The following is a 23,131-nucleotide window of genomic DNA, read 5'->3' as shown; positions in this document are numbered from 1 at the left end:
ACACACCGGACATCCTGAGTCAATGGCGCCGAACCAAGATCAGCTGCACCAACTGCCCTGCTGACTCCGTTGACCTGCAGCACTTGGTCTGGACCTGTCCTGGCACGGCTGGCCTCCGCGCACGCTACACATCTGCTCACCACATTCAGAGCTACGAAGACTGGACAGCCCCCAATACCAACGCCAAGCGCAAGCTTAGTGCCCTGCTAGACTTCATGTCGGAGTCTGGCGCCCTCAACCTCACCTAACCCACCCCCTTCCCCTCTAGGCCTCAGGTCATCCTCATGAATAAAGGTTTATGAATGAATGAATGACTACCGCCTCGCGAGTTGAAGGCACGAGTTGGGGCCTTTGCGCAGCTGTGCTTGGCGGCGCGCCAAAGGTCACGCTAAAGGTCAATGGTAGCTACCGCCTCGCTACGCGAAGGGCTGAAAAGTGAAAGTAGTATTGCTTGCGCAATAAAAGAGTGAGAGAAAGACGCGCGCCGCAGCAGCCGTCGTCCACCACCGAAGCGGTAGCGGGTGCATGACGACCTACAACAGATAAAGATTCGGTGGTAGGCTAGCCCCCGCCGCAAGCGGCAGGGACCTACCTGTCCCACCCCATCAGGGCCAGGAGCAGGCACCCTCCCCGCTGTGCGATTTCAGTGCACGTTCAAGATCCCCATGGGGTCGGAATTACTCTGCAGCCCTCCGCTACAGCACCTCATTATCTCCGCCTTCACTCCTACCTTCCACCCTTCCCTTACGGCGCGGGTCAGGTGTCCACAGAAAAAGTGACAAATACGGCTTTTCCTTTTCTGTAAACCAAGAAGAGGATAAACTGCATTTCCGTTTGACAGGTAATGAAATAGTGTGGGGGTATAGCCCCAGCAAGTGGCCATGAGCTCGTAGCACTCAGCGACTGTCTTGTCACGACCCAGATCTGTGTCCGAGCTGTAGCCGAGCAACGCGGCTTCCTACTGGTCTTGATTCGAAAGATGCAAACCTGTGGGAGGGCAGTATGTGTGAGATAGCGCCGTTTTAGCCACATAGTATTCAGGGAGAGAAGCAAACACCAAGATATGTGCGATCATATATTGCAGGGTTTGGGAAAGTTTGAAGTTGCCTCCACGCACTCTTGGGGTTTTCTAATGTATTTGCAGGGTGATAGAGAAGTTACCCAGGCTGTAGTGCACGGGGTTATGAAACGTAACCGTACGATCTCTCGCTGTCCGCAGTGCAGGTGACGCCACAGTCCAGTCGATGAGTTCTCGGGCGTAATTGTGGGCCACCTCGTTGCCTGAATGGGATGAGTGTGCAGGGAGCCAGATCAATTGGATCTGGCATAGTTGAGGATTGGAGGAGGGATAAAACGGTGGGGGAGACCCGGCATTTGGCAGTTACGAATTGCAGATTGAATGTCGCTGAAGATGGTTTCTGGAGAGGTGGGGGCCATCGCCAAAGCTATGGCCCCCACTATGGGTTGATAAATGAATGGCACACACGGGCAAAAAAATACAGAAAAACGTTCTTACGCGCTCACAGTATCACGGACTTTTACCAAAATGGCCGCCTCCGGTTGTCGCGTCCGTCCATCGCCAGCGGTGTCACCTCATAGAAGCTCCATAGCGGGAAAGATGCAAAATGCAGAACGAAGCAGTTTTGTGAAAACTCGGCAGTGAAATTCACCATCAGAATTTGTCATTTTACCTGTTGTACTCTGATGAGAAAACGACTATTCATTGAATTAAGTAAAGGTATGTATTTTTGCTGGAACTCACGAAGCATTTAGGAACTATTTGCCACGACGGACTCACTAGGAGAAACCACGTTCTAAGCACTACTCGTAGGCGCAAGGTGGTCAGCTGCGACGTCGTGGTATAGCTCGGCAGCTATTGGGTCCCGATAGCTGGATGCTGTTTTTTTTCTTCACCTGTATCAGGCTATAGCACTACCCACCCGGCCATAGTTTCTATTTATTACCCATATGTTGTTTTATGAATAATATCACTACTCTACTTTCCAAAATATGTTAAGTTTGCTCAGCTCAATCTGCACATTTTCTATATTCCAAAGTGGACACTACAACACTTACTTGAGATGGAAAAATACGTGTTACATTTGTAAAAGTGCGAACAACAGTACAATTGTGAAACATTACATACACTGCCTGTATATGTCTTACTTTCATGTAATATTGTATCAGTCATGCTGCAAAGCGCCCCTTTCGTGGTTGTTTAAGAATGTATCAGGCTCCAGAATGATGAGTTGCTTGCGCCAAGTGCTATTGAAACTGTCACTGCTGATTGACACACACACCATTGTCTCATATCACTGGGTGTAAAGAGCAAAGAGCCACTAATGCAACCCAACACATTTTCTACAATAAATACATAGACAACATGCAGTTCCTCTTAAGTTAAAGTGGATGCCATGAACAGATTTCCATAATAGAGAAGCAGGCCAGTTCTGTAGCAGTCTCAAAGTTAAATGCATTTCTAGGAAGTGGTCAAGCATATAGCAGACGACAGCAACGCCTAATAAAATAGAGGAGACGCTGACAGCAATAAATACAACTGAAAGAGTTCTTACAATTTATTCATAAATTATAAATGTGCAAAGCTCCACGTCCCAGCACCATCGCTTACTAATCTGTTTATTGTTTTAATGACGGGGTTTGTGCGAATCAAAGCGCCAACTACCAAGCAAATGTGTATCAGTGCATCACATTCTCAAGTAGAAAACCAGACATACTGCTCCAAGTATCCCCTCCCCCAAATTCTAATTCCCTGAAGGCCGGTGGGAAAATTGGCTAGAATGCAATCATCAAGATTTTCATTGTATTTGTCCATGCGGATGCTCATTGACCATCTGTACAGCTTCTGGCCATTCAACATAGAAATACCATTGGACAGCTTCAATGGGGTTCTCTAACACTGCAATTCTATGTTCCGTGCTGTTGCCTTTTTGTCTCTCCTGAGGTCAACATCTTAAATCCAACTATGACCGTAGCCAACCCTGTACTATCACGCCTGCCCCGTTTGTCTATCGTAGATCACTTGGCTCATTGATTGGCATGGGAAATGGGGCCAACCACAGCAGTCACGTTCCAAATCAAAGTGTGGCTTGACCACCTGGAAGAGACCCTTCATTTCACATCTGTGGAGCACCTCAATGGCCTTTGTCAAAGAAGGTTTGTCCTTAAGTTGAACAATCCTAAAGCAGGCAAATGGAAAGTTGGCCCAGAAGAGAGATACAGGAGCTGAACATCCAAACTAGATGCCACAATGCTGTTATAGTAGGATGCTATATTCCAGACAAACTCCTTTGCATAAAGATTGAGAAAAGATTGATGTCTCATTCAGTCATACATGCTTTACTGAATATAAAATATAGCGCTCATCCCATCCATAACATTGTGAGCACTGTTAGCAAATATAATAGCCAGCACAAGCAAGAATTAATTCACGGGGCCCATAAAAGAAGCATACAATTTAGTACAACCACAAATGCAGCAATGCTGTACGTTCTTTGCTCTATAAATTTATTTTTCCTACACAAATGCGGTAAAATTCAAATTTTAACTTAAAAAAATATTTGTTTCTCCAGCACGTCGATGAAAAAGCTCTTTTTTTCATACACTTAAACATGTGCACCTTAAACCAAGACAAAACCCGAGAGAAACGAGCTCTCACAGAAAAAAGAACATCTTATTCAATGGTCTTTTAAACATGCCAATATGCCTTGTACTGGCTGACATGCAGGGTGTGTGGCTGAACATGGCGAAGCATGACAAAGCCCAAAAATGAACTGAGTTATGTCACTTTTCTGAAACCGAGTGTGCAACAGGAAGACACCAGTGAAGACCTCATGAGATGAGTCCTAAATGCACCCTGTGCGAGGTGCAATGCATGAAAACAGATTTAATAAGAGCCTCAAAAGCAGGCCAGTCCGTGGTCAATCTATACGCATTATCATTGTGCTTTGGTGACTTCCTGCTGCTCAAATTTTGGGTAGACTGAACAAACATGGTCCCAGGTAGCCTTTCCACGCACAAGATCTTGCACCAAGGGAGCCAGGTCCTCCAACTGCATAAGGAACCAAGAACAAATGAGAATAAACTCATTGTGCCACTAAATTTACACCATATTTGTTCATATGAAATACTCACATATTTGTAATTATTAGCTCTAATTGATATTCAAGCCAATTTGAGTTGCTGTTTTGTTCGCTGTTCAAATCTGAAGAATGTACTTGCATAACAATGTCTGTTGAAGTTATATCCATGTTGATGTCAGCGAAGAAAAAGCAATATTGATGCCTAATCTGACATTGCACATGCTACTCACAGCACCCAGCAAGCAGCTTTCACTAAATGGCAATGCTTGAGAACAAATATGGCAAGTACTATCACAGCTCACATAAAACATGGCACAAAGTTTCATGGCTTAAGATGAGAGAAACAATTAAAGTAAAAGCCTTACACAGCTCCAGAATGCAGCAAATTTTAAGATGAATTCTCAGAAAAGATAAGCAATGTGAGATCAGTGGTTGATTTCCCATCAAAAGATGAACTGATTCACGCAAGTCCTTATGTTACATAATGATCAGGAACCGCAACGACCCAACGTAAGGGGACTCACGGGCATCCAGCTTTGTCAAGGAAAAAAAAATATACAAAATATGCTTCTGTGCAAGAAAGTGCATCCCTGCCCTCACAAGATGGTTTCCATGCACCAACATGAAGAGCTGCATGAAAGCTGTCTTGAGGGAGCACACTTCCTTCCCATGCAGGGAAGGAAGGGCCGTACTATCAGGTATGCACTGGCATAGATCTGACATGGCCAGACCTTGGCACTGTGGTGCGTCACATGCCACATGGTGTGCCCCACCGACTACAAGGTGCGTATGTGCAAAGAGTGCATGCTCGTTGGCTTGAGAAACTCTGTGAACGAATAATGAGACAGTAAAAAAAAAAAAAAAAAAAATCTACACCAATGCCATTTTAAAGCAGGGTAATGTAAGTTGGTTTCATGCCTTCTGTCTTCAGCTTACTTCATGCGTAGTGCAAGAGCCACTGGAAGGCAATTTGACTGATTCTTTCCTTTTCATGTGGGATATACACCTGGGCACAACTAGCATGCTCACACAGTTCTTTTAGGGGTACTTCTGTTACGAAATTCTCGATATCCTGATAAAACAAACAAATTTTCTGGTCATTTCAAATTTGTGTTAAGAGAAGTCAACTGCAGTAACAAAATACCCAGCTGTTCAACATGTACTGATACGAAATATTCAGATCATGCCCCAGGGTACAAAATAATGTGCTATGTATTTAAAAATACAAAGCATAAGAAGATAGGCCTCAACAAACCGAAAACAACATGTAGCAACGCTTTACATAACTTACCGGACACCGCACTTGTAGCATGGAGTCACGTTCACGCAGGGTGGCTGTGTGTGGCTCTCGCAAGGTGTCGAAGTCGACAGTGATGCCATAGGGCACTGCAATCTCATCAGTGCGCGCATAGCGTCGACCTATGGATCCACTGCTATCATCAATCTTGTGTGCCACGTCATGCTGAGTCAGTGCAGATGCTGAGGAGAAACAAGATTCACCGAACAAGATGTAATGCACTGCAAGCCAACTAGCTGATTTAATTTATGTCCCACATCAACTTTAACGCTTGCTAGCAGGCTAAAACACACAGCATGTACAGTTGAGCAAACGCCTAACACTTGCTCAATAGTAGCATGGTTCATAAGATCCAACATCCCAGGAGCGACCGAGGCTGAGAGGGACGCCATTGCAGAGGGCTTTGGAAATTTCAACCATGCATTCTTTAATGTGCTGTGACATCACACAGTACATGGGTGCTTTGCTTTTCGCCTCCATGGAAAAGCGGTCGCCATGGCTGGGATTGAACCTGCGTCCTTGGGACCAGCAGCCCAGTGTTCTAACCACTGAGCTACCTCAAGTGCACAAACATAGTATCCAATCTCCGTTTCTTCAGCTTACAAGCCAGATGGCTCTATTCTCTGTTTTCTTCAAATTTGTCACTGTACGTTAAGTGCAGCAACTGCAGAATTTCATTAGGTAGGAGAAGATAATGCACTGCCCAAACAGCTGGAACCACAGCATCAAAAAAAGCGAGGGTTGTCCTGTTGCTCACTTCCAGCTCGACAGCTTCATTACAAATATTTATGTGAAACAATTCTTAACTGCACACCGCAGCACCCTCAAATGACTATCTTTTCAGGCTCACATGTATGCACTTAATAACTGTATTAGTGCTTATGGTCACCATGTCCTCAACTTTTATTACACTTACGTTCTACATATCCTAAGAGCAAACCAGACAGGTACATTATAATGGAGAAACCTGCACTCAAACTCTGAAAATACAATTCCAGTTTTCTTCCTTGTTTTACTGATCCAAAATAGACAAAAGCAATGAAAACAGGGATGACACAGGCTCTATGTCATCCTTACTTTTTCTGTCTGTATTTTTGAGCTAAAATACTAATTTATTCTAACCCATGCCTTTCTCGATTCTCCTCCTGCAACTTATTCCTATTCTCTCCGTAAAAGGCAGAAGAATTGGATAAGATGTCATATATGAATAGTACTCAAATGATGCCATGTTATTACTAAATCTAAGCAATGTGCCAGTGCCGGCAACTCGTCAGAAGCTTTGTTGTAGGACTGAATGTTTGTGGGCTAGGGTCTGCACTATTTTAGCACGTGCAGGAGTAAAAACAAGCAGTTTCTTGATATCAGTCATGCTGTTCACATACCGGCAAGCAGTTGGCTATCAGCAAGTGGGTGACATTGGCAAACTGTTGAAGGAAAGTTAGTGATAACCATACCCCAAGAGAGCACTTTTAGAACTTTGCATCATGCTACTTTCTTGTGCACAACTTGAAAGTAGCATAAAATGACAGACGCTTCTCTTTGCAAAAAACTTACGTCCTTCATTATGCTACCGAAAACAAATCTGGTAAATGATTTATAAGCCTCTTTAAAAAAAAGAAGGCAAGCAGGTCCAAATGACATGCTTTCTTAAAAACAAACCTATAAGCAGAAGATCAATTTACCTTCATTCTTCAGTTGTTGATATCCTTGCGAATGACATCTCTGCTATTCAACAAGCAAAATGAACTAATCTTGATTCTAAAGCTGGAAATGGAAACTGTGCTGCCACAGAGCCCACGATAAAGGTTAAGTAGGTGGTGAGCAAATGCTGCCACGAGGAAGAACCATATTCGTGACAAAAACAAAACCTGCTCGCCAGAAAGGACATGGGGTTCTCCGGATGCAGGGGTTGCTTACAGAGGATTAAGTCAGGTATCATTGGTAACGGGCCTTCTCTGCAGCATCGCACTACAATTTCAAAAGGTAACTCACATATTTGCTGCACAAACTTGTTGAAGTCTGGGTTGTTGCTCAGCGGCAGCACAGAACACTTGAGTGGTGCCACAGCAGCGGGCAGGGAAAAGTACTGCAAGCCAATCAAACAATGCACGCTGTCACAGGAAATCATTTGGAATGGAGAAAATGACTGTGCACAAAGCCTTAATTACAATACTACGCATTGAGGTGACAAACAAGGTTAAACTGATGGGTCGTCTTTAGGTCCTACTTCTCTGCTGACTTTATGCACTGTCCAGCACTGCATCACTGCATCATGTGAAGTGCCTTGATTATTAGCTATGAGCAGCAACGTTTCTACTGAATTACTGAAGAACTAAAAGAATCAAACATTTACATCTTCCTATTCCAATGACATGTGGCTAGACTTTATTTTTGAGTGCATTCTAATTTAAAAAAAAAACAAACAAATAACCATAACTAGCTCTGCACCTGCAAGGGCTTCCTAGATGCATCAGAATCTGGAGCAAGTTCCTCAGGTAACCTGTCTTCACAGAATGGTATTGACACTTGATACTCACAGTTCTTTGCTCATCTCCTTCCCGAACACGGAAACTGTGCTCAAAGACGGCATACATGATGCGACCAATTCCAAATGATGGCTCAATAACACCAGGCACCAGCTCATCCACTGCGCAGGAGAAGAGGTCATGTGTTCTGGGAGATCTACAACAGTGCTTCCACCTTCGGGCACTTCTGCACGATACCGGTGGCTTGTACTACCGCAACCATGGCAGTGCAGGCTAAAGATACACTAGAGTGAATTACAGCTATGGCTGCATGCTGTAGAATAAGTTGCATGTGATGCCGTTTCAGCATTTTGAGCTCCCAGAGCTCTGATTTCTTTATGAAATGCAGAACAAGAAAAATCTCCATAAGACATAAGTGGTGGTCTTGTGAACTCGTAAAAACTACATACCATTTTGGCAATTGCGGCTATGGTATGTTGATCTAGCTAGTGGCCTTTACTAATGCTTAGCTAATGCAGCAAGGTTATGCCAGGCAGGTGGTTTCACACCCAATAAGTGTCGCTCAGGGCTCACCCACCATAGTTTTTATTATGACATCACCAGCATGTGCAAAACACTAGAAATAAGCAGCTTAATTGAAAGCAATTTTTTGATGAAACAAATTTATATGCACAGAAGCAAAGTAAAGTGAATATGGAGAGCTTTGAAACTATCTGTAAAGCAGAGTGAATGACGCATGAAATCAGCTTCAGTGTACTTTGAAGGCTGGTTTAAGATAGCTTCACTGTCAACAGCTGACTGGTACTGCTATGATTACTGTTCAAGGACACAATTTAAAAAGCTTGAGCAGAATCTTGATATGAATTTCGCGATGATACGAATCACTCAAATTGCCCGGCCAGAGTGCATTGCATACAATGAGCAGAATTTCGGAAGTTCCAAATACTTTCCCCTGCCACTATGGATGATACGAAAACATGAACTACTACTGTAGCCTTAAGCATTATGCACTGTCTGCACATCATTAACTCCGTAATCTCCAGTAGCACTCTACGCACAAGGAGCTGTTTTCAGTGGTGCACAGCTTGCAAATCTCTGATGTCACGATCACCTGCCGTGCTGTACTAACTGCAGAGGCATGTAATCTGCAAATCGCCATTGTCGCACTTGCCAGTGACACTACGCACTGTGAGCAGTTGGTGGTAGTGCATGCGGCAGGCTCTCAAGGCCCGCACATTGCTGACTTCGTGATCGCTAGCCGCGCTGTATGCTCAGGGAGCAGATTGGGGTGGCACAAGGCCCGCACATGCGCCACAAGAAGTTTTGGCAGCGTGCAGCCTGCAAATAGCAATGTCCCGACCACCTGTCGTGCTCTATTCGCCGCAAGCGACAAACACTGGCCGTGCATCTATAAATAAATCTCCTTGGCCATACAGATGTGCGTGAATGCCTTTGCCATGCTTCTACATACTTTTTTTTTTTTCATTTGATGGTAGAAACTTTCGGATGGTACGAATTTTTTCACGACCCCATGCGATTCGTATCACCGAGATTCTACTGTTTCTGATGGTGATTCTTCAATAGCACTTAACCCCAACAAGTCAAGTTTTATCATGTATTTGCAGGCCAGGTATACACATGTGAGCCAACAGTGCTGCAATGAGGGTGCAAAAAAGGAAAGTAAAGAAACCATTAAAAGATACAAATGCAATCGAATCAGCCAGAGCAAACGCACCGTGCACAGTTTTTTGATATCGCTTGACTTGCACCATGTCCTTTGTGACGGCCACCTTTGAGTCGCCCACTGAGAGCTCAGAATCCCTGCATGAGGAGAAGAGGAAATGGCATTAAAACAGGAAGAAAACAAACGATCGTAACAATACGGAAAGCAATTTGACACAAAAGCTGACAATTAGGATTTCAACCATAGCTCCCAAAGCATACACCTAGAACTGCGCAGCAAAATATGCACCACAGCAGATTTACTTGTGGCACTTTTGGTCACAAATATGTAAATCAAGTTGTGGAGGGAACTTATGTGTTGTTTTTCCAAAGGATTAAACGCATTTCAAACCGTAAAGTCCTACCGTAAATTTTCCCCTCCCTTGACTCCCCCATAACACTGGCGGAGGTCTACTCAGCCGCCCGTACATTTACAAGAAACACTGCCCCTGGAGGAGACAAAGTCACCTACGCTATGATTAGGAACTTAAGCACCGAACATCTGCAAGACCTAACGAAGTACATCAACGAAGAACTGTGGGAGAAGGGACTGGTCCCATCAGCTTGGAGACACGCGGATATCATCACCATACCAAAGGCTGGAAAGCCACCGGCTGTGGAGAGTCTCCGTCCTATCTCCCTCACTTCTTGCCTGGGAAAACTCTATGAAAAAGTAGTCCACCTAGGCTCCAAAATTACATCGACGAAAACAACATCTTTCCTTCCTGCATGCTGGGCTTCCGCAAGGGACTCTGCACTCAAGATGCTTTCCTCCGGATTAGGGAAGAAGTCATCAATGCCATACCCCGAAAAGGCGAAAATTTCATTCTGGCACTAGATCTCAAAGGAGCATTCGACAACATTGGCCACCAAACCATATTGCAAGAATTAAACAATATCAACTGTGGGGAGAAAATTTTCAAATACGTGAAGGCTTTCCTCTCAGATCGCACAGCCACCATAGGAATTGGAGAGATCCGATCACCAAAAGTACCCATGCCGAACAAAGGTACACCGCAGGGTTCTATAATCTCTCCAATGCTATTTAACATAGCAATGATAAATTTAGCAAAAAAACTGTTGACCCGCACTGATATTGGCTTCACTTTATACGCGGACGACATCACCATCTGGGCTACTCAGGGATCCTTGGCGCAAAAAGAAGAAGCTCTGCAAGCCGCTATAGACTTAGTCGAGGAATTTGCCGGGGAGAGTGGTCTTCAATGCTCCCCAGAAAAATCCGAACTTATCAGGCTACACAGAAGAAATTACAAGTCCCCAGGAGAAATTCAGCTCTCTCTAGGAGACCAGATAATTCAAGAGAAGGATAAGATCAGAGTTTTGGGGCTGTGGTTGCAAAGCAATTTGAGAGTGGATTATATACAATCAAAACACTCAAAACCACAGTCAACCAAATTTCCAGAATGATTAGAAGGGTGACCTGGCACCGGAAAGGGATGAGGGAGGAGGACACCCTACGCCTTGTACAGGCCCTAGTCGTTAGCAGGATTACCTACGGGCTCCCATATCATGAAATTAGATTCACTGATAAAAGGACCATTGACACTATCATAAGAGGAGCCTATAAAACGGCCCTAAACCTCCCGCCAACAACATCAACGGAACGTCTTTGGGCACTCGGAGTGCACAACAACTTCGAGGAGCTCAAGGAGGCGGTTCTAGAGAGTCAGAAACAACGCCTAACAACAACGCAGGCGGGTAGGGAAATCCTGTCAAAACTAGGGCTATGGCAGGCACTAAGAACTTCTGAGATCAAATCACAAATTCCGACATCCACAAGAAACAACATCTATGTGAACCCTATACCCAAGCACATGCACCATGAGTTACAAAAGGGTCGAAGGAAAGCCAGAGTCAAATCATTGGAAAAACAATTGTCTAAAGACGCGGAAGTTGTCTACGTGGACATAGGGGCTTACGGCGAACCTGGCAAGTTCACAATAGCTGCAGTTGACCACAAGAAGAGGCCAATTATTCAGGCTTCGATCTATGCCAAGGATCCTGTGGAAGCGGAATCACTGGCAATAGCCATAACCATAAAAACACAAGACAACACAAATAAGTCATCACACGTAGTGACGGACTCCCAACCAGCCTGCAGGGACTACCTGGCCGGAAAACCTCACAAAAGAGCGTGTGCAATATTACGTTGCATCTCCCAGACGCACACAATTACATGGACACCTGGACACGAAGGCCTAGAAGGAAATGAGGTAGCGAATGATCTAGCCCGAGCTCTCACAAACCGGGCGGATCCCCATCCCTACCTCACCCCTCTCCTAGGACCCTACGGCGACAGGCTGGAACACCTACGGTTAGAAAGAAGAATTTTCTCACCACCACACAAACACCTTCCTTCCTCGGACGCTATAGACTGGAGAAAAATACAAACAAACACATTCCCTAATCTTCAAATTTTAAATGATAAGCCCAACAAAATACACGAGTTACTGTCCTTGGTGCGGTGCAAGCCCCACACTCTTTCACATCTCTTGGGAATGCCAAGACAAACCTGACCCAACGTTAATAGTGCCATGCCCGACACACGAGCAGTGGGAGGCGGCCCTGACCAGCGACAGCCTGGACCAGCAAGCCTGGATTATCCAGCTAGTCCGCAAGTCAGCTGCTGCCAGCGGAGCCCTGGACTAGGGGCACCGACCACCCAGCTCCTGCGAATATTTACTGATTATATGCTCATTAAAAGTTTTCTCTCTCTCTCTCCTTTGCAGCTGTATGTCTGCATTCAGACCTATGCTAAAGGCATGAGTTGTTGAGAAACTACTGGCATAAATTTGCAAGACAGATAATTTTAGATTACAGAATGTGCAGGAGGGCTACATACATTAAAACAACTGTGGTTATGACATACGAAAGAAAAAAAAAATAATAATAATTGCTTCAAGTTTAGTTATTTCCCGCGAACTTGTAAGGACTGGAACTCTCTTCCAGATTCTGCTGTTCGATCATCATCATTATCTGAATTTGTAAGCCATTTAGAAAATATCATCTATAGCACTACCACAGGGTGATGAGGTTCTATTGCTGTTGTGTAGGATGGCTGTTGTTCCGATTTCTGTGTAATTCATTTTTTATTTTTGTGTGTGCATTCAGAGACAATTTTTGATTGACTATTGTTTTTCATCGTGTTCTATATTGCTCATTTTTCGTTTTGTATTTTCCACTCCTGTTACAGCCCCTTATGGTGGCTGACAGTATTAATAAATGAAATGAAATGAAATGAAAAAGCATCAACACAAGTGCAGTCATGCTGCTTCAATGGCAAGCTAATACACAGCAGTTTAGCTAGCAGTGCTCTCACAAGCACACTAGATGCAACTATACAACAATGTTCAGCAGTGCTTAAATGCAAAAGGCTTACCCTCGCTCATTTATCTCTTTCTCCAGCAGATCGACCTGTTCATGACCTAGAGCTGCCAGGGCATCTGAAACTGCCTTGGCTTCCTTCTTGAACTGCTTTCCCAGGGCTGCCTTATTGGGGACAGCTTCCACCACATCGACAGTCTTGTACTGGCATCAGTTTATGAATCAAGGCAAACAAACAAACAAGCAAACAAGGCCAAAGCTCAAACAAACAAGGGCATTTGGAATGGTCATTTATCAACACAAGACTGCGTGATGGGCGATCAGCTTCCGCACAAAACTTTACTATAGTTTCTCGTAAGAAAAAAAAAGAAACAATGTGTTCAAAAAGAGGGGCACAGATTCTTATTCTTTGGGGGACTTCTGGCAATGTGCAGACTCCCGTACAGAGTCTGCCATCCCCATCGTCATCAACCGACGGAGGACCAACAAATGGCATAGCTAAATCAACATCCATAGCACAGTACATGGTTACAGTGAACTAGAGTATTCTAGTGACAGAGGCCTCCGTATGTCCTCTAAAATGTTGCCCATTTCAGGCCAATTTCAAGAGAATGCAATCGCAGTACCTCCGAAAACCTACGGATTACAATGGCTCTTGAGCAGTTTTTTTGCTTCGCTCTCAAAACACTATTCTTACTGCGCAGCCAAAAGTAAATACATATTTTGTTATTTTATGCACCAGGGATGCAGTGCAACACAAGTTACCAGTCCTATTTGTAGACTAATTCAGAAACGCCATAGCAACGCATGTGAATGCGTTCAAGAGTGGCCGACCACCACTTCGTTCCCCATTTTCGGGGACGGGCACCCCATGGAAAATTCCTCTCGTCCATTACACTGTATATTCTAGCTCAATATAACAAGGCAGCAAGTATCCTATTAAGGACAAGGGCGGGTCTCCCAGTTCGCCAGATGGCGCAGTCTGTCGAATCGGCTGCTCTGCTCGCTTCGATGAAAAGTTCTGTCACAGCCGACTGCAGTATTTCACCAATTCCAAAAAAATCAAGCAAGTTCCAATGTTGAATTACTCATCAAAAGACACACACCATTACAAACTACCTTGCTGTCGGTGTTTTAGCTCAAACAGTGGAGTAGTTTGTACAGGTTCGATAAACATGGAACACCCCATAGGACGATGTACCCCACAATGAAATATATATTTATATATTTCACAAATTCGAAAAAAATACTGGAAAAAAAGATATTGATTTATAAAACGACTGCCTAAAAATAATGCCAATATTTCCCAGCCAATAGTCATACAAACATGGGCCGGGATGGCTTCGTTCAAGTTGCTCTTCTGGATGGCACTGTGCTAACGAGCCCGTCAAACACCAGTATAAAAGGATATTGGCTGTGGCAGGGTCTTCTCGGCTACAAGGCGCACCCCTGTGGCCTTGGTGTGCTGGTTCAGGTCAAAGCAAGAACGGTCTGCACAGCCAACACACTCGACCCAGCCCTGAAAAAACAGGTGTGCACACAGTAACTAATGTACAGTACAGTGTCACAGGTGACTGCAAGGAGCTCTCGTTAAAGCTGTGAAGGCTGATCAAGGAGCACACATCAACATCCACAGGCTACGTGCGACACAGGATCACATGCAGTTATGAGCAGCTAGAGTATTCTATTCTACTGGCTTTGACCACCATGCTATGTATGCACCCTTTGTAACCTCGCCACGGTTAGCAACTGGCTTTGTTTGCCAGTTGTGTACTCCAGTGTGTTTAAGCAACGAAGGTAGGCGCAATGTTTTATTACCATACTGCTAGCTTGGTGCACAGTTGTCCTTTGATAATAGCGATTGCCTTCACCTCGCCATTGATTACAAAGCAATCACATCATAAATGACTAACATTACAGAGAATGAGAAGCTCTGATCCTGATAGACTAAAGCAATCTTCAGCTTTATGGCTGTGTTTACATGGTTTCATGCACCTTGGATAATTACTTTGGCAAAATAACCTCAGCTGTTGCTGCCACATAGGATGCACAAAAATAAGGCCGGCATGTCCCTGCTATTCGAGCATTTATAGTCGCTAACCATGCATTCCTCTAAGATGCTGCGGCTATGTAAAGCGACACAGTCTGCTGTTTGCTTTCTCACAAAGCTCAGGTCCGCACTTCAATCACACTTCAGGCTTTTGTTTTGGCGTCGCGCAGACTGTGCAACAGTGCTGCCTCACAAAGCAAATTGGGCAACTTCTTCAAAAAAGAAGTAACTGCAACTGCAAAGAAATCCCAAATAGAAGTATTCTGTACCCAAGCAGAAAAGCTTCCTGGGAGACCCTTGGAGACCCCCTGAGCTTGAGGTTTGTTAGGTCACTCCCTGTACAACCCTTGACATCAAAGAGTGCGAAAGGGAGGAAGAGAGTGAGGGGCACTAACGTAGGAAGTCTTGCACTCGGCGTCCCAGCAGTCACAGGCATAGTGGGCCATCTCGTTGCCCATGTGCTGCCGGAACCGGAGTCGTGCAGGGTCGACACCCACACGCACCAGGAACAGTTGGATGCGAGCCAGGAAGTAACCCAGGGTCTCGTTGGCCACCAGACCCTGCACCATGGGAGAGAGTGTGATTCAATAAGCAGACTGCCAGCAGAGTTCTCCAGTAACAGCAGTTTGTGTACAGTGTCCACCCGCAATGAATACTGAAGAGCATGGTAAACGTGGCTTTTCTAGTTTTTGCTTGACACAGCTTGAAAGCAATGCCAGAAGGGCAGTAGCGACGAGAACCGACTTCCTTAACGAGGCACTAGTATTAAGAAAGCACAAGTAAGCTGTGCATCAAGATGAAAAAATGGAGTTATCTTTCCACCAACTTGAAATACCAAGTCTAAAGTCTACCACTGTGTTCATCTTTATTAGTTCAATGTCCTGAGCAACTTCCCATGCAGTAACCCAAAGCAGGCCTCTAAGGTACAATAAAAAAGAAATTAATATATGCATAAAATGATGATGGGTTAGGCCTGCCCGGCCTAGATTGCAGCGCACAAAGTTACCTAGGGCAAGTTACTAGACAAACATCCTCATTTTTCATCATGTACTGTAAGGGGTCGGTGGGGAAAGTATAGTCCCTTCCAACTCTACTCAAAAGCCCATACACATAGCAGAATTTAAGGACAAAGGCTGTCAAATTTTTCACCAGCTGTATGTGCCAGCATCACTAAGAATTTGAGGATGTGAAAAGCAATGCATAGAAGTATCTTTACAGCTAAGAAGGAAAATGTGGTGGTGGAAAAAAATGTGATTTATTATAAAGTGCTGCCTGTAAAGTGAAAACATTAGGAATGTGCAATATGCAAAAATAAATTTTCTGTTAAAAATGAATATGAAGGGAATATTTGTTCAAATAGTTTCAAAGCAAAATGAAAATTTTGAAACTGGAAATGTAGCGAGGAAAGAGGCAATTTCAATAACATATGTACTCAGAAAGAGGTTATTTAGAGAATTTACCAAGGCAACTGAAAACAAAAAATCCTACAAAATAAAAATACCTAAATGCTTTCAACTTGCGCTATGCAATGTTAAAATAGCTGCGAGCCAACGTGCACTAACCATCATCATAGTCTCAAGCCCTTACCAAGCCAGTCTTTACATGCTAACATCAAATATAAAATTTGCTGATAGATCTTTAGAACATTGAAATTTCAAGCACCATTAATACTCAAGTGAGTCACACATTTCCAGAGTAGAGTGCAACACCGTGGCTGAAATTTTGAATGGCACTGATGCCCCAATTTTTTACGACCTCATTCGCATGACACACAGTCATGTGACCACACCAAGCACGTGTGCTCGAGCATTTGTATACCTGCTGGAGGAGGCTGTTGCTTGAGCCGTCCATTACATGAAAATTAAAAGACATAGACATTCACCGAAGTGCTGCCCATTGAGCACGTGCATCGTTGGCACAGTCTAGCACAAAACGCAAGGAGGTGCAAGCATGACCAGATGTGTTTCATCTAAGTACGTGGAAAGGTAGCAAAGAAGTGCAGGAGTGCTGCTCTTCAAAGTGAAGACGGGGTGCTCGCGTCAAAATGCTTCAAGGTTCAGTCTTTCTCATCACGTCAAAGTAACTGTTTTTTCACCTTTCATCTAGTGTTAATGTTAAAAAAGTGTAAAAAGAAAAAAGGTGCTAGTGGTTTCGAAGCTGGTTTCCAGAGACGCTGCAACGAAGAAAATCAACACTGATGGAACGCTTCTGTTGGGCATAGATATCCCTGCATTGTTATCTTTTTCACCTTCATCTTTAGAACCTCCTGCGCAGTGGGCAAGCACATTCCAGTTCCCACCATAGCACATTCGGTTTTGTATCAGGGCTTTGTGCCGTCACATGCGCTTTCCAGCCTGTACCAAGCTGTGTAGCCAGCAAAGGCAGAGTTTGTAGACGCAGCCACCATCCCGAGCCATCAACTGTTTCTCCCAGCAGCTTTTCTACCCTCAACTCTGAAGCTTCAAAAATGTTTGAGGTTTCCAAATATTGCTATTCATTTCTATGCCCAAACCAAATACCATGGTATACTAACTTGAGGATCAAAGCATTTGAATAATTTGAATATTCAAATACATACTTTAAGGTCTCACTTTTATGAAAGCTTGAAAGCACTGACAACATTTTATAACATTAAGAAAAGAGCCCTGCTGAACACGATTTTCAAAAACCTAAGCTATAGTCTCTAAAAAGCTGTCATGAATATGATCCCGCTATGCAGTGACACCATTTGCCTACCTTGTCAACGGCCTGTCCAATGGTGATCTTTTGAGCAGGCTGTCCATCCATCTGGTTGCAAGCTGAGTAGAGAACCATTTCCAAATTTCTCACAGAAGCAAACTTGGGGTGCACCTTGTTTGATGGGTCCACAAAATGCTCAATCTCAGCCATGGTAAACTCACTAAGGAAGGAAAACGAACATGGCTTCAACAACACAGCTTGATTATATTTAAACTGACATGCGAATGTTCAAGCAACAAAAACACTGGGAAATCGAGGAACATGGTCAGTATGTGTGCTAGCCAGATCAAACACCATAGCTACCCGTGATAAATCAACACTGAATGGCTACAGCTTACTTCACGAAAGTGGCGATTCTACATATTGAATCAAGGACTCTCTGGTTCTCATGCATTACATTTTACCTTGCTCCTGTAGTGTTTTGTAACAGTCTAGAATGACAGGCTACATGAAAATAATGCAATATTTCAAAGCTGCTCGCTGCTTTTGCATAAGCATATTCCAAACGAATTCCAATCCATTATGGTGACAAGTGAGAGAGACATCCATTTAGAACACGCACATTCAGTGCAAAGCAACTATTAAATGGTCCAAAAAAATGACCATGTGCCACGGGGTTAACGTGTAGGTGTGAAGATGCTGCCTAGTAGTGTACGAACCAGGCATAGTTAAAATGTAGGTGTGAAAAAAGTGTACCTAATTGCTGACAGTCGGGTGGGACCAGTCGCCGACCGATAAATCGGACGCTGATAATTCGGACATGCTCGTTTATTCGGACAGCTCTGCGGCACCGCCACTGGCCCCATAAACATGATGTGTAAGGACGACCGATATTTCGGACAGCCTCCGGCTCTATATTCGATAATCCGGACTCTAAACAGGGTGCCTCGATGCGCGCGCTTCCCCCGCCGCCGTTCCTAGTTAAAAAAAAAAAAAATAAAGAAAGGAGACGAGCGCCTTCCTTTGGCGCCTACTCGCAATAAGCGACTGTGGCCTCCGTGATCGGCGAACGGTGCGCCGTCGGCATTGCTGGAGCTGATCACGGAGGCGGCGGTGCGACAGGACAGTTGCGACGGGAGAACAGCAGGCGGCGCTCCACTCCGCATGACTGGCCCTCGGGCATGTTTGGCCTCCCCGCGTCTTCGCCATCGGCCACCAGTTTGTGCTCGTTTGTTCAGTGCCTCGTGCGTGAGTAGCGTTAGGCTAGGTTCTTTCAAGTGACCATACGACAACGTTTCTCTTGAGTGTGACAACGACAGGCCACGGCAAATGGCGCCAACGGTGCCTTCGCGGTCCGTGCCGACGGCAGCGAAACGTGGGAAATACACGACGCTGACAATGGCGAAGAAAGCAGCCATAATACAGCAAGTGCTGAGCGGCCGTTCTCAAATCGAAGTTGCCCGTGAGTTCAACATCTCCAAGCAAACGATATCGGACTATATGAAGAATAGGTCCAAGATTCTTGAGGCCACGGAGAAGACAACAACAGCTGAACAGAAAAGGCTGCGACGAGGCCTTTACCTGAAGTTGGAAGAAGCGTTGAACATCTGGCTTAACGCTACTGTCGCCCAGCGTGTTCCTGTTTCTGGCCACCTTTTGAAGCATAAGGCTGAGACACTCGCACTGCGGCTTGGCATCGAAGGATTTCAGTTCAGCGACGGTTGGCTCAGGAATTTTAAAAAGCGGTTCGACCTCGCCTTCAAAAAAATGTGCGGTGAAAGTGGCGCAGTGAGTTGCACGTAAGCGGAAGTGCGTGCAGCAACGCATCGACAAATTCTTCCCGAAACAGGCACCCTAAAATGTAAATAAACAGGTATTTTTTGCTTCATTCGTTTTTTCGGACATTCGATATTTCGGACTGGTTTACATTCCCCGTAGAGTCCGAATTATCGGTCGTTGACTGTATACTAGTTTTAGGTCCATAGCTTTTCATAACTTCTGCCAGCATGCAATCATGCTCACTGATCAAGGTTTTCAACATTGGCATACACAATAAAGGGTGCATGCAATGACTGTGATAAGTTCGCGATAAAAATCTTTTGGAGCTTTTATGACAAAACAGTTGTGAAATCAAGTGCCTTGAAGATTAAAATTTCTGTTGCGCAAAAAAACCCGGGTTCTTAACAAAGCCAATGCCAGCGGACGGCCGCCGATGCTGGATTTTTGGCCTTTAACGCTATCATGTTACAATTAAGTTGTTGGTACCTTCAAATATCCACACTTTGGTACCTCTGCCCTGAAAAGCACAGCATAGCTATTATACCTTTTAATCCTGTACTCTAGTAGATGTCAGTGCACAAGCACCTTTCTAACCAAGGGGTCATTTTGCAGGACTTACCGAACACGAATGAGCCCTGACCGTGGTGAGATCTCATTACGGAATGCATTTCCAATCTGGGCAGCAGCAAAAGGCAGGCGGCCCTGATTGAACTCCAGCAGGCGCTTGAAGTTAACGAAAATACCTTGAGCCGTCTCAGGCCGCAGATACCTGTAAGACGAAAGCAACATCAGTATACAGTTGTGCCTTGTTTAGCACAGTCACTTGGTCCCTAGGCAAAACTGTCCATAAAGCAAGTCATCCATAATAATAAATCATGAAGCAAAACAGCAACAAAAATAAATACTCAAAATACTACACACTAAGTATATATAAGGTCTGCGGTTATGCAGAGAGGGGCATCATCATTAGCCGGACAACAACTAATGAAGGGCAAAGGACTCTTTTATATTCCTCCAATTAATCCTGTCCTGTACTAGCTGCATGCTTTACTGCCAGCAACTTCTTAATCCCAACCGCTCATATTTCTGCCGCCTCCTGCTATGCTTGCCTTCCCTTGGAATCCGATTTGTTATTCTTAGCAACCATCAGTTCTCTTCCATTTATGTTACATGTCCTGCTCCTTCCGACTCCTTCTTGATTTCAGCTAGAATTTAGACTTGATTTCGACAGAGGAGGAAAGCGCAATTAAATAAAACAAAGTTTCAGGAACTGCAGAATGCTATCCAGTTCCGCATTACTTTTGACGTGTAGTGTATTTAAAAACAACTTCCGGACCATGGCGGCATTTTATGGCACAGATGTCGTCACCTACTATGGATGTTTTATGGATGTTTGCATCGTATGAATCGGTCATACAGAATCAGCTGACCGCTGCTGAATGCCTTTTTAGACTACAGAAGCTGACAAAAGAGCTTCATTCACAGCCAACCATGCGAAATGAGAAATGATATGCTACACTGACTTGGCACCTTAGAAAAGAGACAATATATAAAGCACTGTCACACTGCTGTCCTCTTTGGTGCTCTGCACTCAAAACAAAGAAAAAAAAAAAAAGCAGACCAAGCTTTTGTTCTAATAGTTGCCCATAATAATTTAAATCCCCAGAAAAAAAGCCCATACATTAAAGGTGTCATTTTCAAGAGGCATGACTATATACAAGGCCGCAAGGTTGGAACATATAGGTGTCCTCAAAATTCTAGACTCGAACAAAAAAACGATTACCACGGACAAGTGACATATATAATTAAACAACAGAAGAGAGCACAGCAATTATCAGAGCAAATGAGACGGCTCCATGTCAGGCATTTCTAGAAACTTGCTTTATGCTATGAAACAGAACCAAGAAAAGAGTGGTGCTGCTTCAGAGATCAGAAGTGTGACTTTGCACACAAAATAAACACTTTACAGTCTCTACTAGTGAGCTTCTCACAAGCAGTTACCACAGTGCCAAATGGTCAGCAAACAGGGCATCACCCACCCTTTCACAAGGCCTGATGGCCCAATGCATGTAGAGAACATGAGATTGAACTCAATGGCTTCGCTCAGTTCGTTTCCGGTAATGGGAGACTTGATGGCGAAGCGCCGCAGAATGCCATTCATCTCATCCTTGGTCATGCCATCCAGCTGCACAGAGAACAGCAAACAGCCCCCCAGTTAACATGTCAAAGAATACTACAATTTCTTTACACATTCACGGCAATAAAGACCAAGATGGCAACTTTGCCCACCTTACGAGATCAGTCACAGTATATCGGGAGATTTTTTTTTTTTCACTGTTTACAGATTTTTATTTTCAAAACTATGACAGATACGTCGGCGTGGCCTGCACATGTGGGTTGTACAAGGTGACAAGGTGGACATTATGTACAGGGGTGATCAAAAGTTCCCAGGCCACACGGTCTTCTTCCGAGCACTACGGTTAGGCACATACGACAGCTCCAAGTCTCAAAATATCTGTGCAGGGTACAAGAAGCATTATTCTAACCTCTGAGATAATTGATTGCTTTGATAGGATTTCAAGTGCCATACTATGCCGACCAGAAGCAGTACCTGCAGCCTGGGAACTTTTTAATACCCCTGTACATTATAGAGATTAATGATCAGACAATTAACTTTAATGAAGTTATCAATTTATTTTCAATTCTTACATTGAGGGGCAAAAATACAAAGCCATCGCTGCCACCATTGCTGTCACCATAACCTAAATTGAGAAAAGCATGTCAGAGAAAGTATGCACATGATTTCAAATCGAAATTGTGATACAGTAAAATCTCAGTGATGAAAATCTGGCCGATACGAATTTTGGGATGATACGAATTTGTGAAATTCCCCAGCCAGAGTGCATTGTGTATAATGTGCAAAATTTCAGATGGTCCGAACACTCTCCTGCACCACAACAGATAATATAAACGCGCAAACTGCGACCGCAACCTTGAGCACTACGCACCGCCCGCTCATCGTTGACTCCGCGATCGCCAGCCGCGCTATATGTACGCATCACGAGCAGTTCACAGTGACGCGTGGTCCGCACCTCGGCGACGTTGCAATTTTCTGTCGGGCTCACGCCGTGAAAAGCTTTCAGCGGCGCATGGCGGACAAACCGCAGATGTCGCAACTGCCGTAGCTGGCTGCGGCATACGCGGCGAGTGTGCACGGACCAGACATCATTGGCTCCACGATCGCAATCCTCAAGCAGTTTGCGGCGCGGTGCACTCGCATGTCGCCATCTCCAATAATGCTGTACGCGCCGCGAGAAGTACGCGGAGGCGGGTGAATCGCACATCGCCGGCATCGCAGCGGCGTGCGGCCGTGAGTAGTAGTCAGCGGCGCACGCAGCGGCGGGCTTGCACGGGCCGCACAGACTTCGCGGCCGCTAGTGCGCTGTATGCATCCCAAGCAGTCTGCAGCGCCGCGCGACTGGCACGTTGCCATCTCTTGTCGTGCTGTACACACCACGAGAAGTCGGCGAAGGCACGCGTCCCATGCGTCGCCGACGTCGCGATTGCCTGTCGCGCTGAGTGTGCTGCGAGTGGCGAGCTTTGACCGTACGACCTAATAAACCTTCTCGGACGTCAACAGATCTGCGTGACTGCCCTTCTCATGCTTTTGCAT

The 23,131-nt window shown here is 44.8% G+C and overlaps 1 protein-coding gene across 1 annotated transcript in view; it reads right to left on the bottom strand.

Moving 5' to 3' along the window:
• Nucleotides 1-2,552: 2,552 nt before the first annotated feature.
• GlyRS (glycine--tRNA ligase) overlaps nucleotides 2,553-23,131 on the bottom strand; it is a 37,707-nt gene continuing 17,128 nt past the window's right edge. The window contains exons 7-17 of the mRNA XM_084594466.1: nucleotides 21,498-21,643; nucleotides 20,078-20,227; nucleotides 17,737-17,899; nucleotides 15,396-15,560; nucleotides 14,344-14,469; nucleotides 13,006-13,148; nucleotides 9,619-9,704; nucleotides 7,935-8,044; nucleotides 7,390-7,483; nucleotides 5,392-5,579; nucleotides 2,553-4,069 (exon numbers count right to left, since the gene is read on the bottom strand). Coding sequence (XP_084450592.1) covers nucleotides 3,956-4,069; nucleotides 5,392-5,579; nucleotides 7,390-7,483; nucleotides 7,935-8,044; nucleotides 9,619-9,704; nucleotides 13,006-13,148; nucleotides 14,344-14,469; nucleotides 15,396-15,560; nucleotides 17,737-17,899; nucleotides 20,078-20,227; nucleotides 21,498-21,643 — 1,485 coding nt within the window. The 3' untranslated portion in view covers nucleotides 2,553-3,955. The remainder of the gene's footprint in view (nucleotides 4,070-5,391; nucleotides 5,580-7,389; nucleotides 7,484-7,934; nucleotides 8,045-9,618; nucleotides 9,705-13,005; nucleotides 13,149-14,343; nucleotides 14,470-15,395; nucleotides 15,561-17,736; nucleotides 17,900-20,077; nucleotides 20,228-21,497; nucleotides 21,644-23,131) is intronic.

This window comes from Amblyomma maculatum, chromosome 2 (genome assembly GCF_055883805.1).
Source record: "Amblyomma maculatum isolate TAMU_Amacu chromosome 2, ASM5588380v1, whole genome shotgun sequence".
In the NCBI taxonomy this organism is placed as follows: Eukaryota; Metazoa; Arthropoda; class Arachnida; order Ixodida; family Ixodidae; genus Amblyomma; species Amblyomma maculatum.
This window is presented reverse-complemented; position numbering and strand designations above follow the sequence as displayed.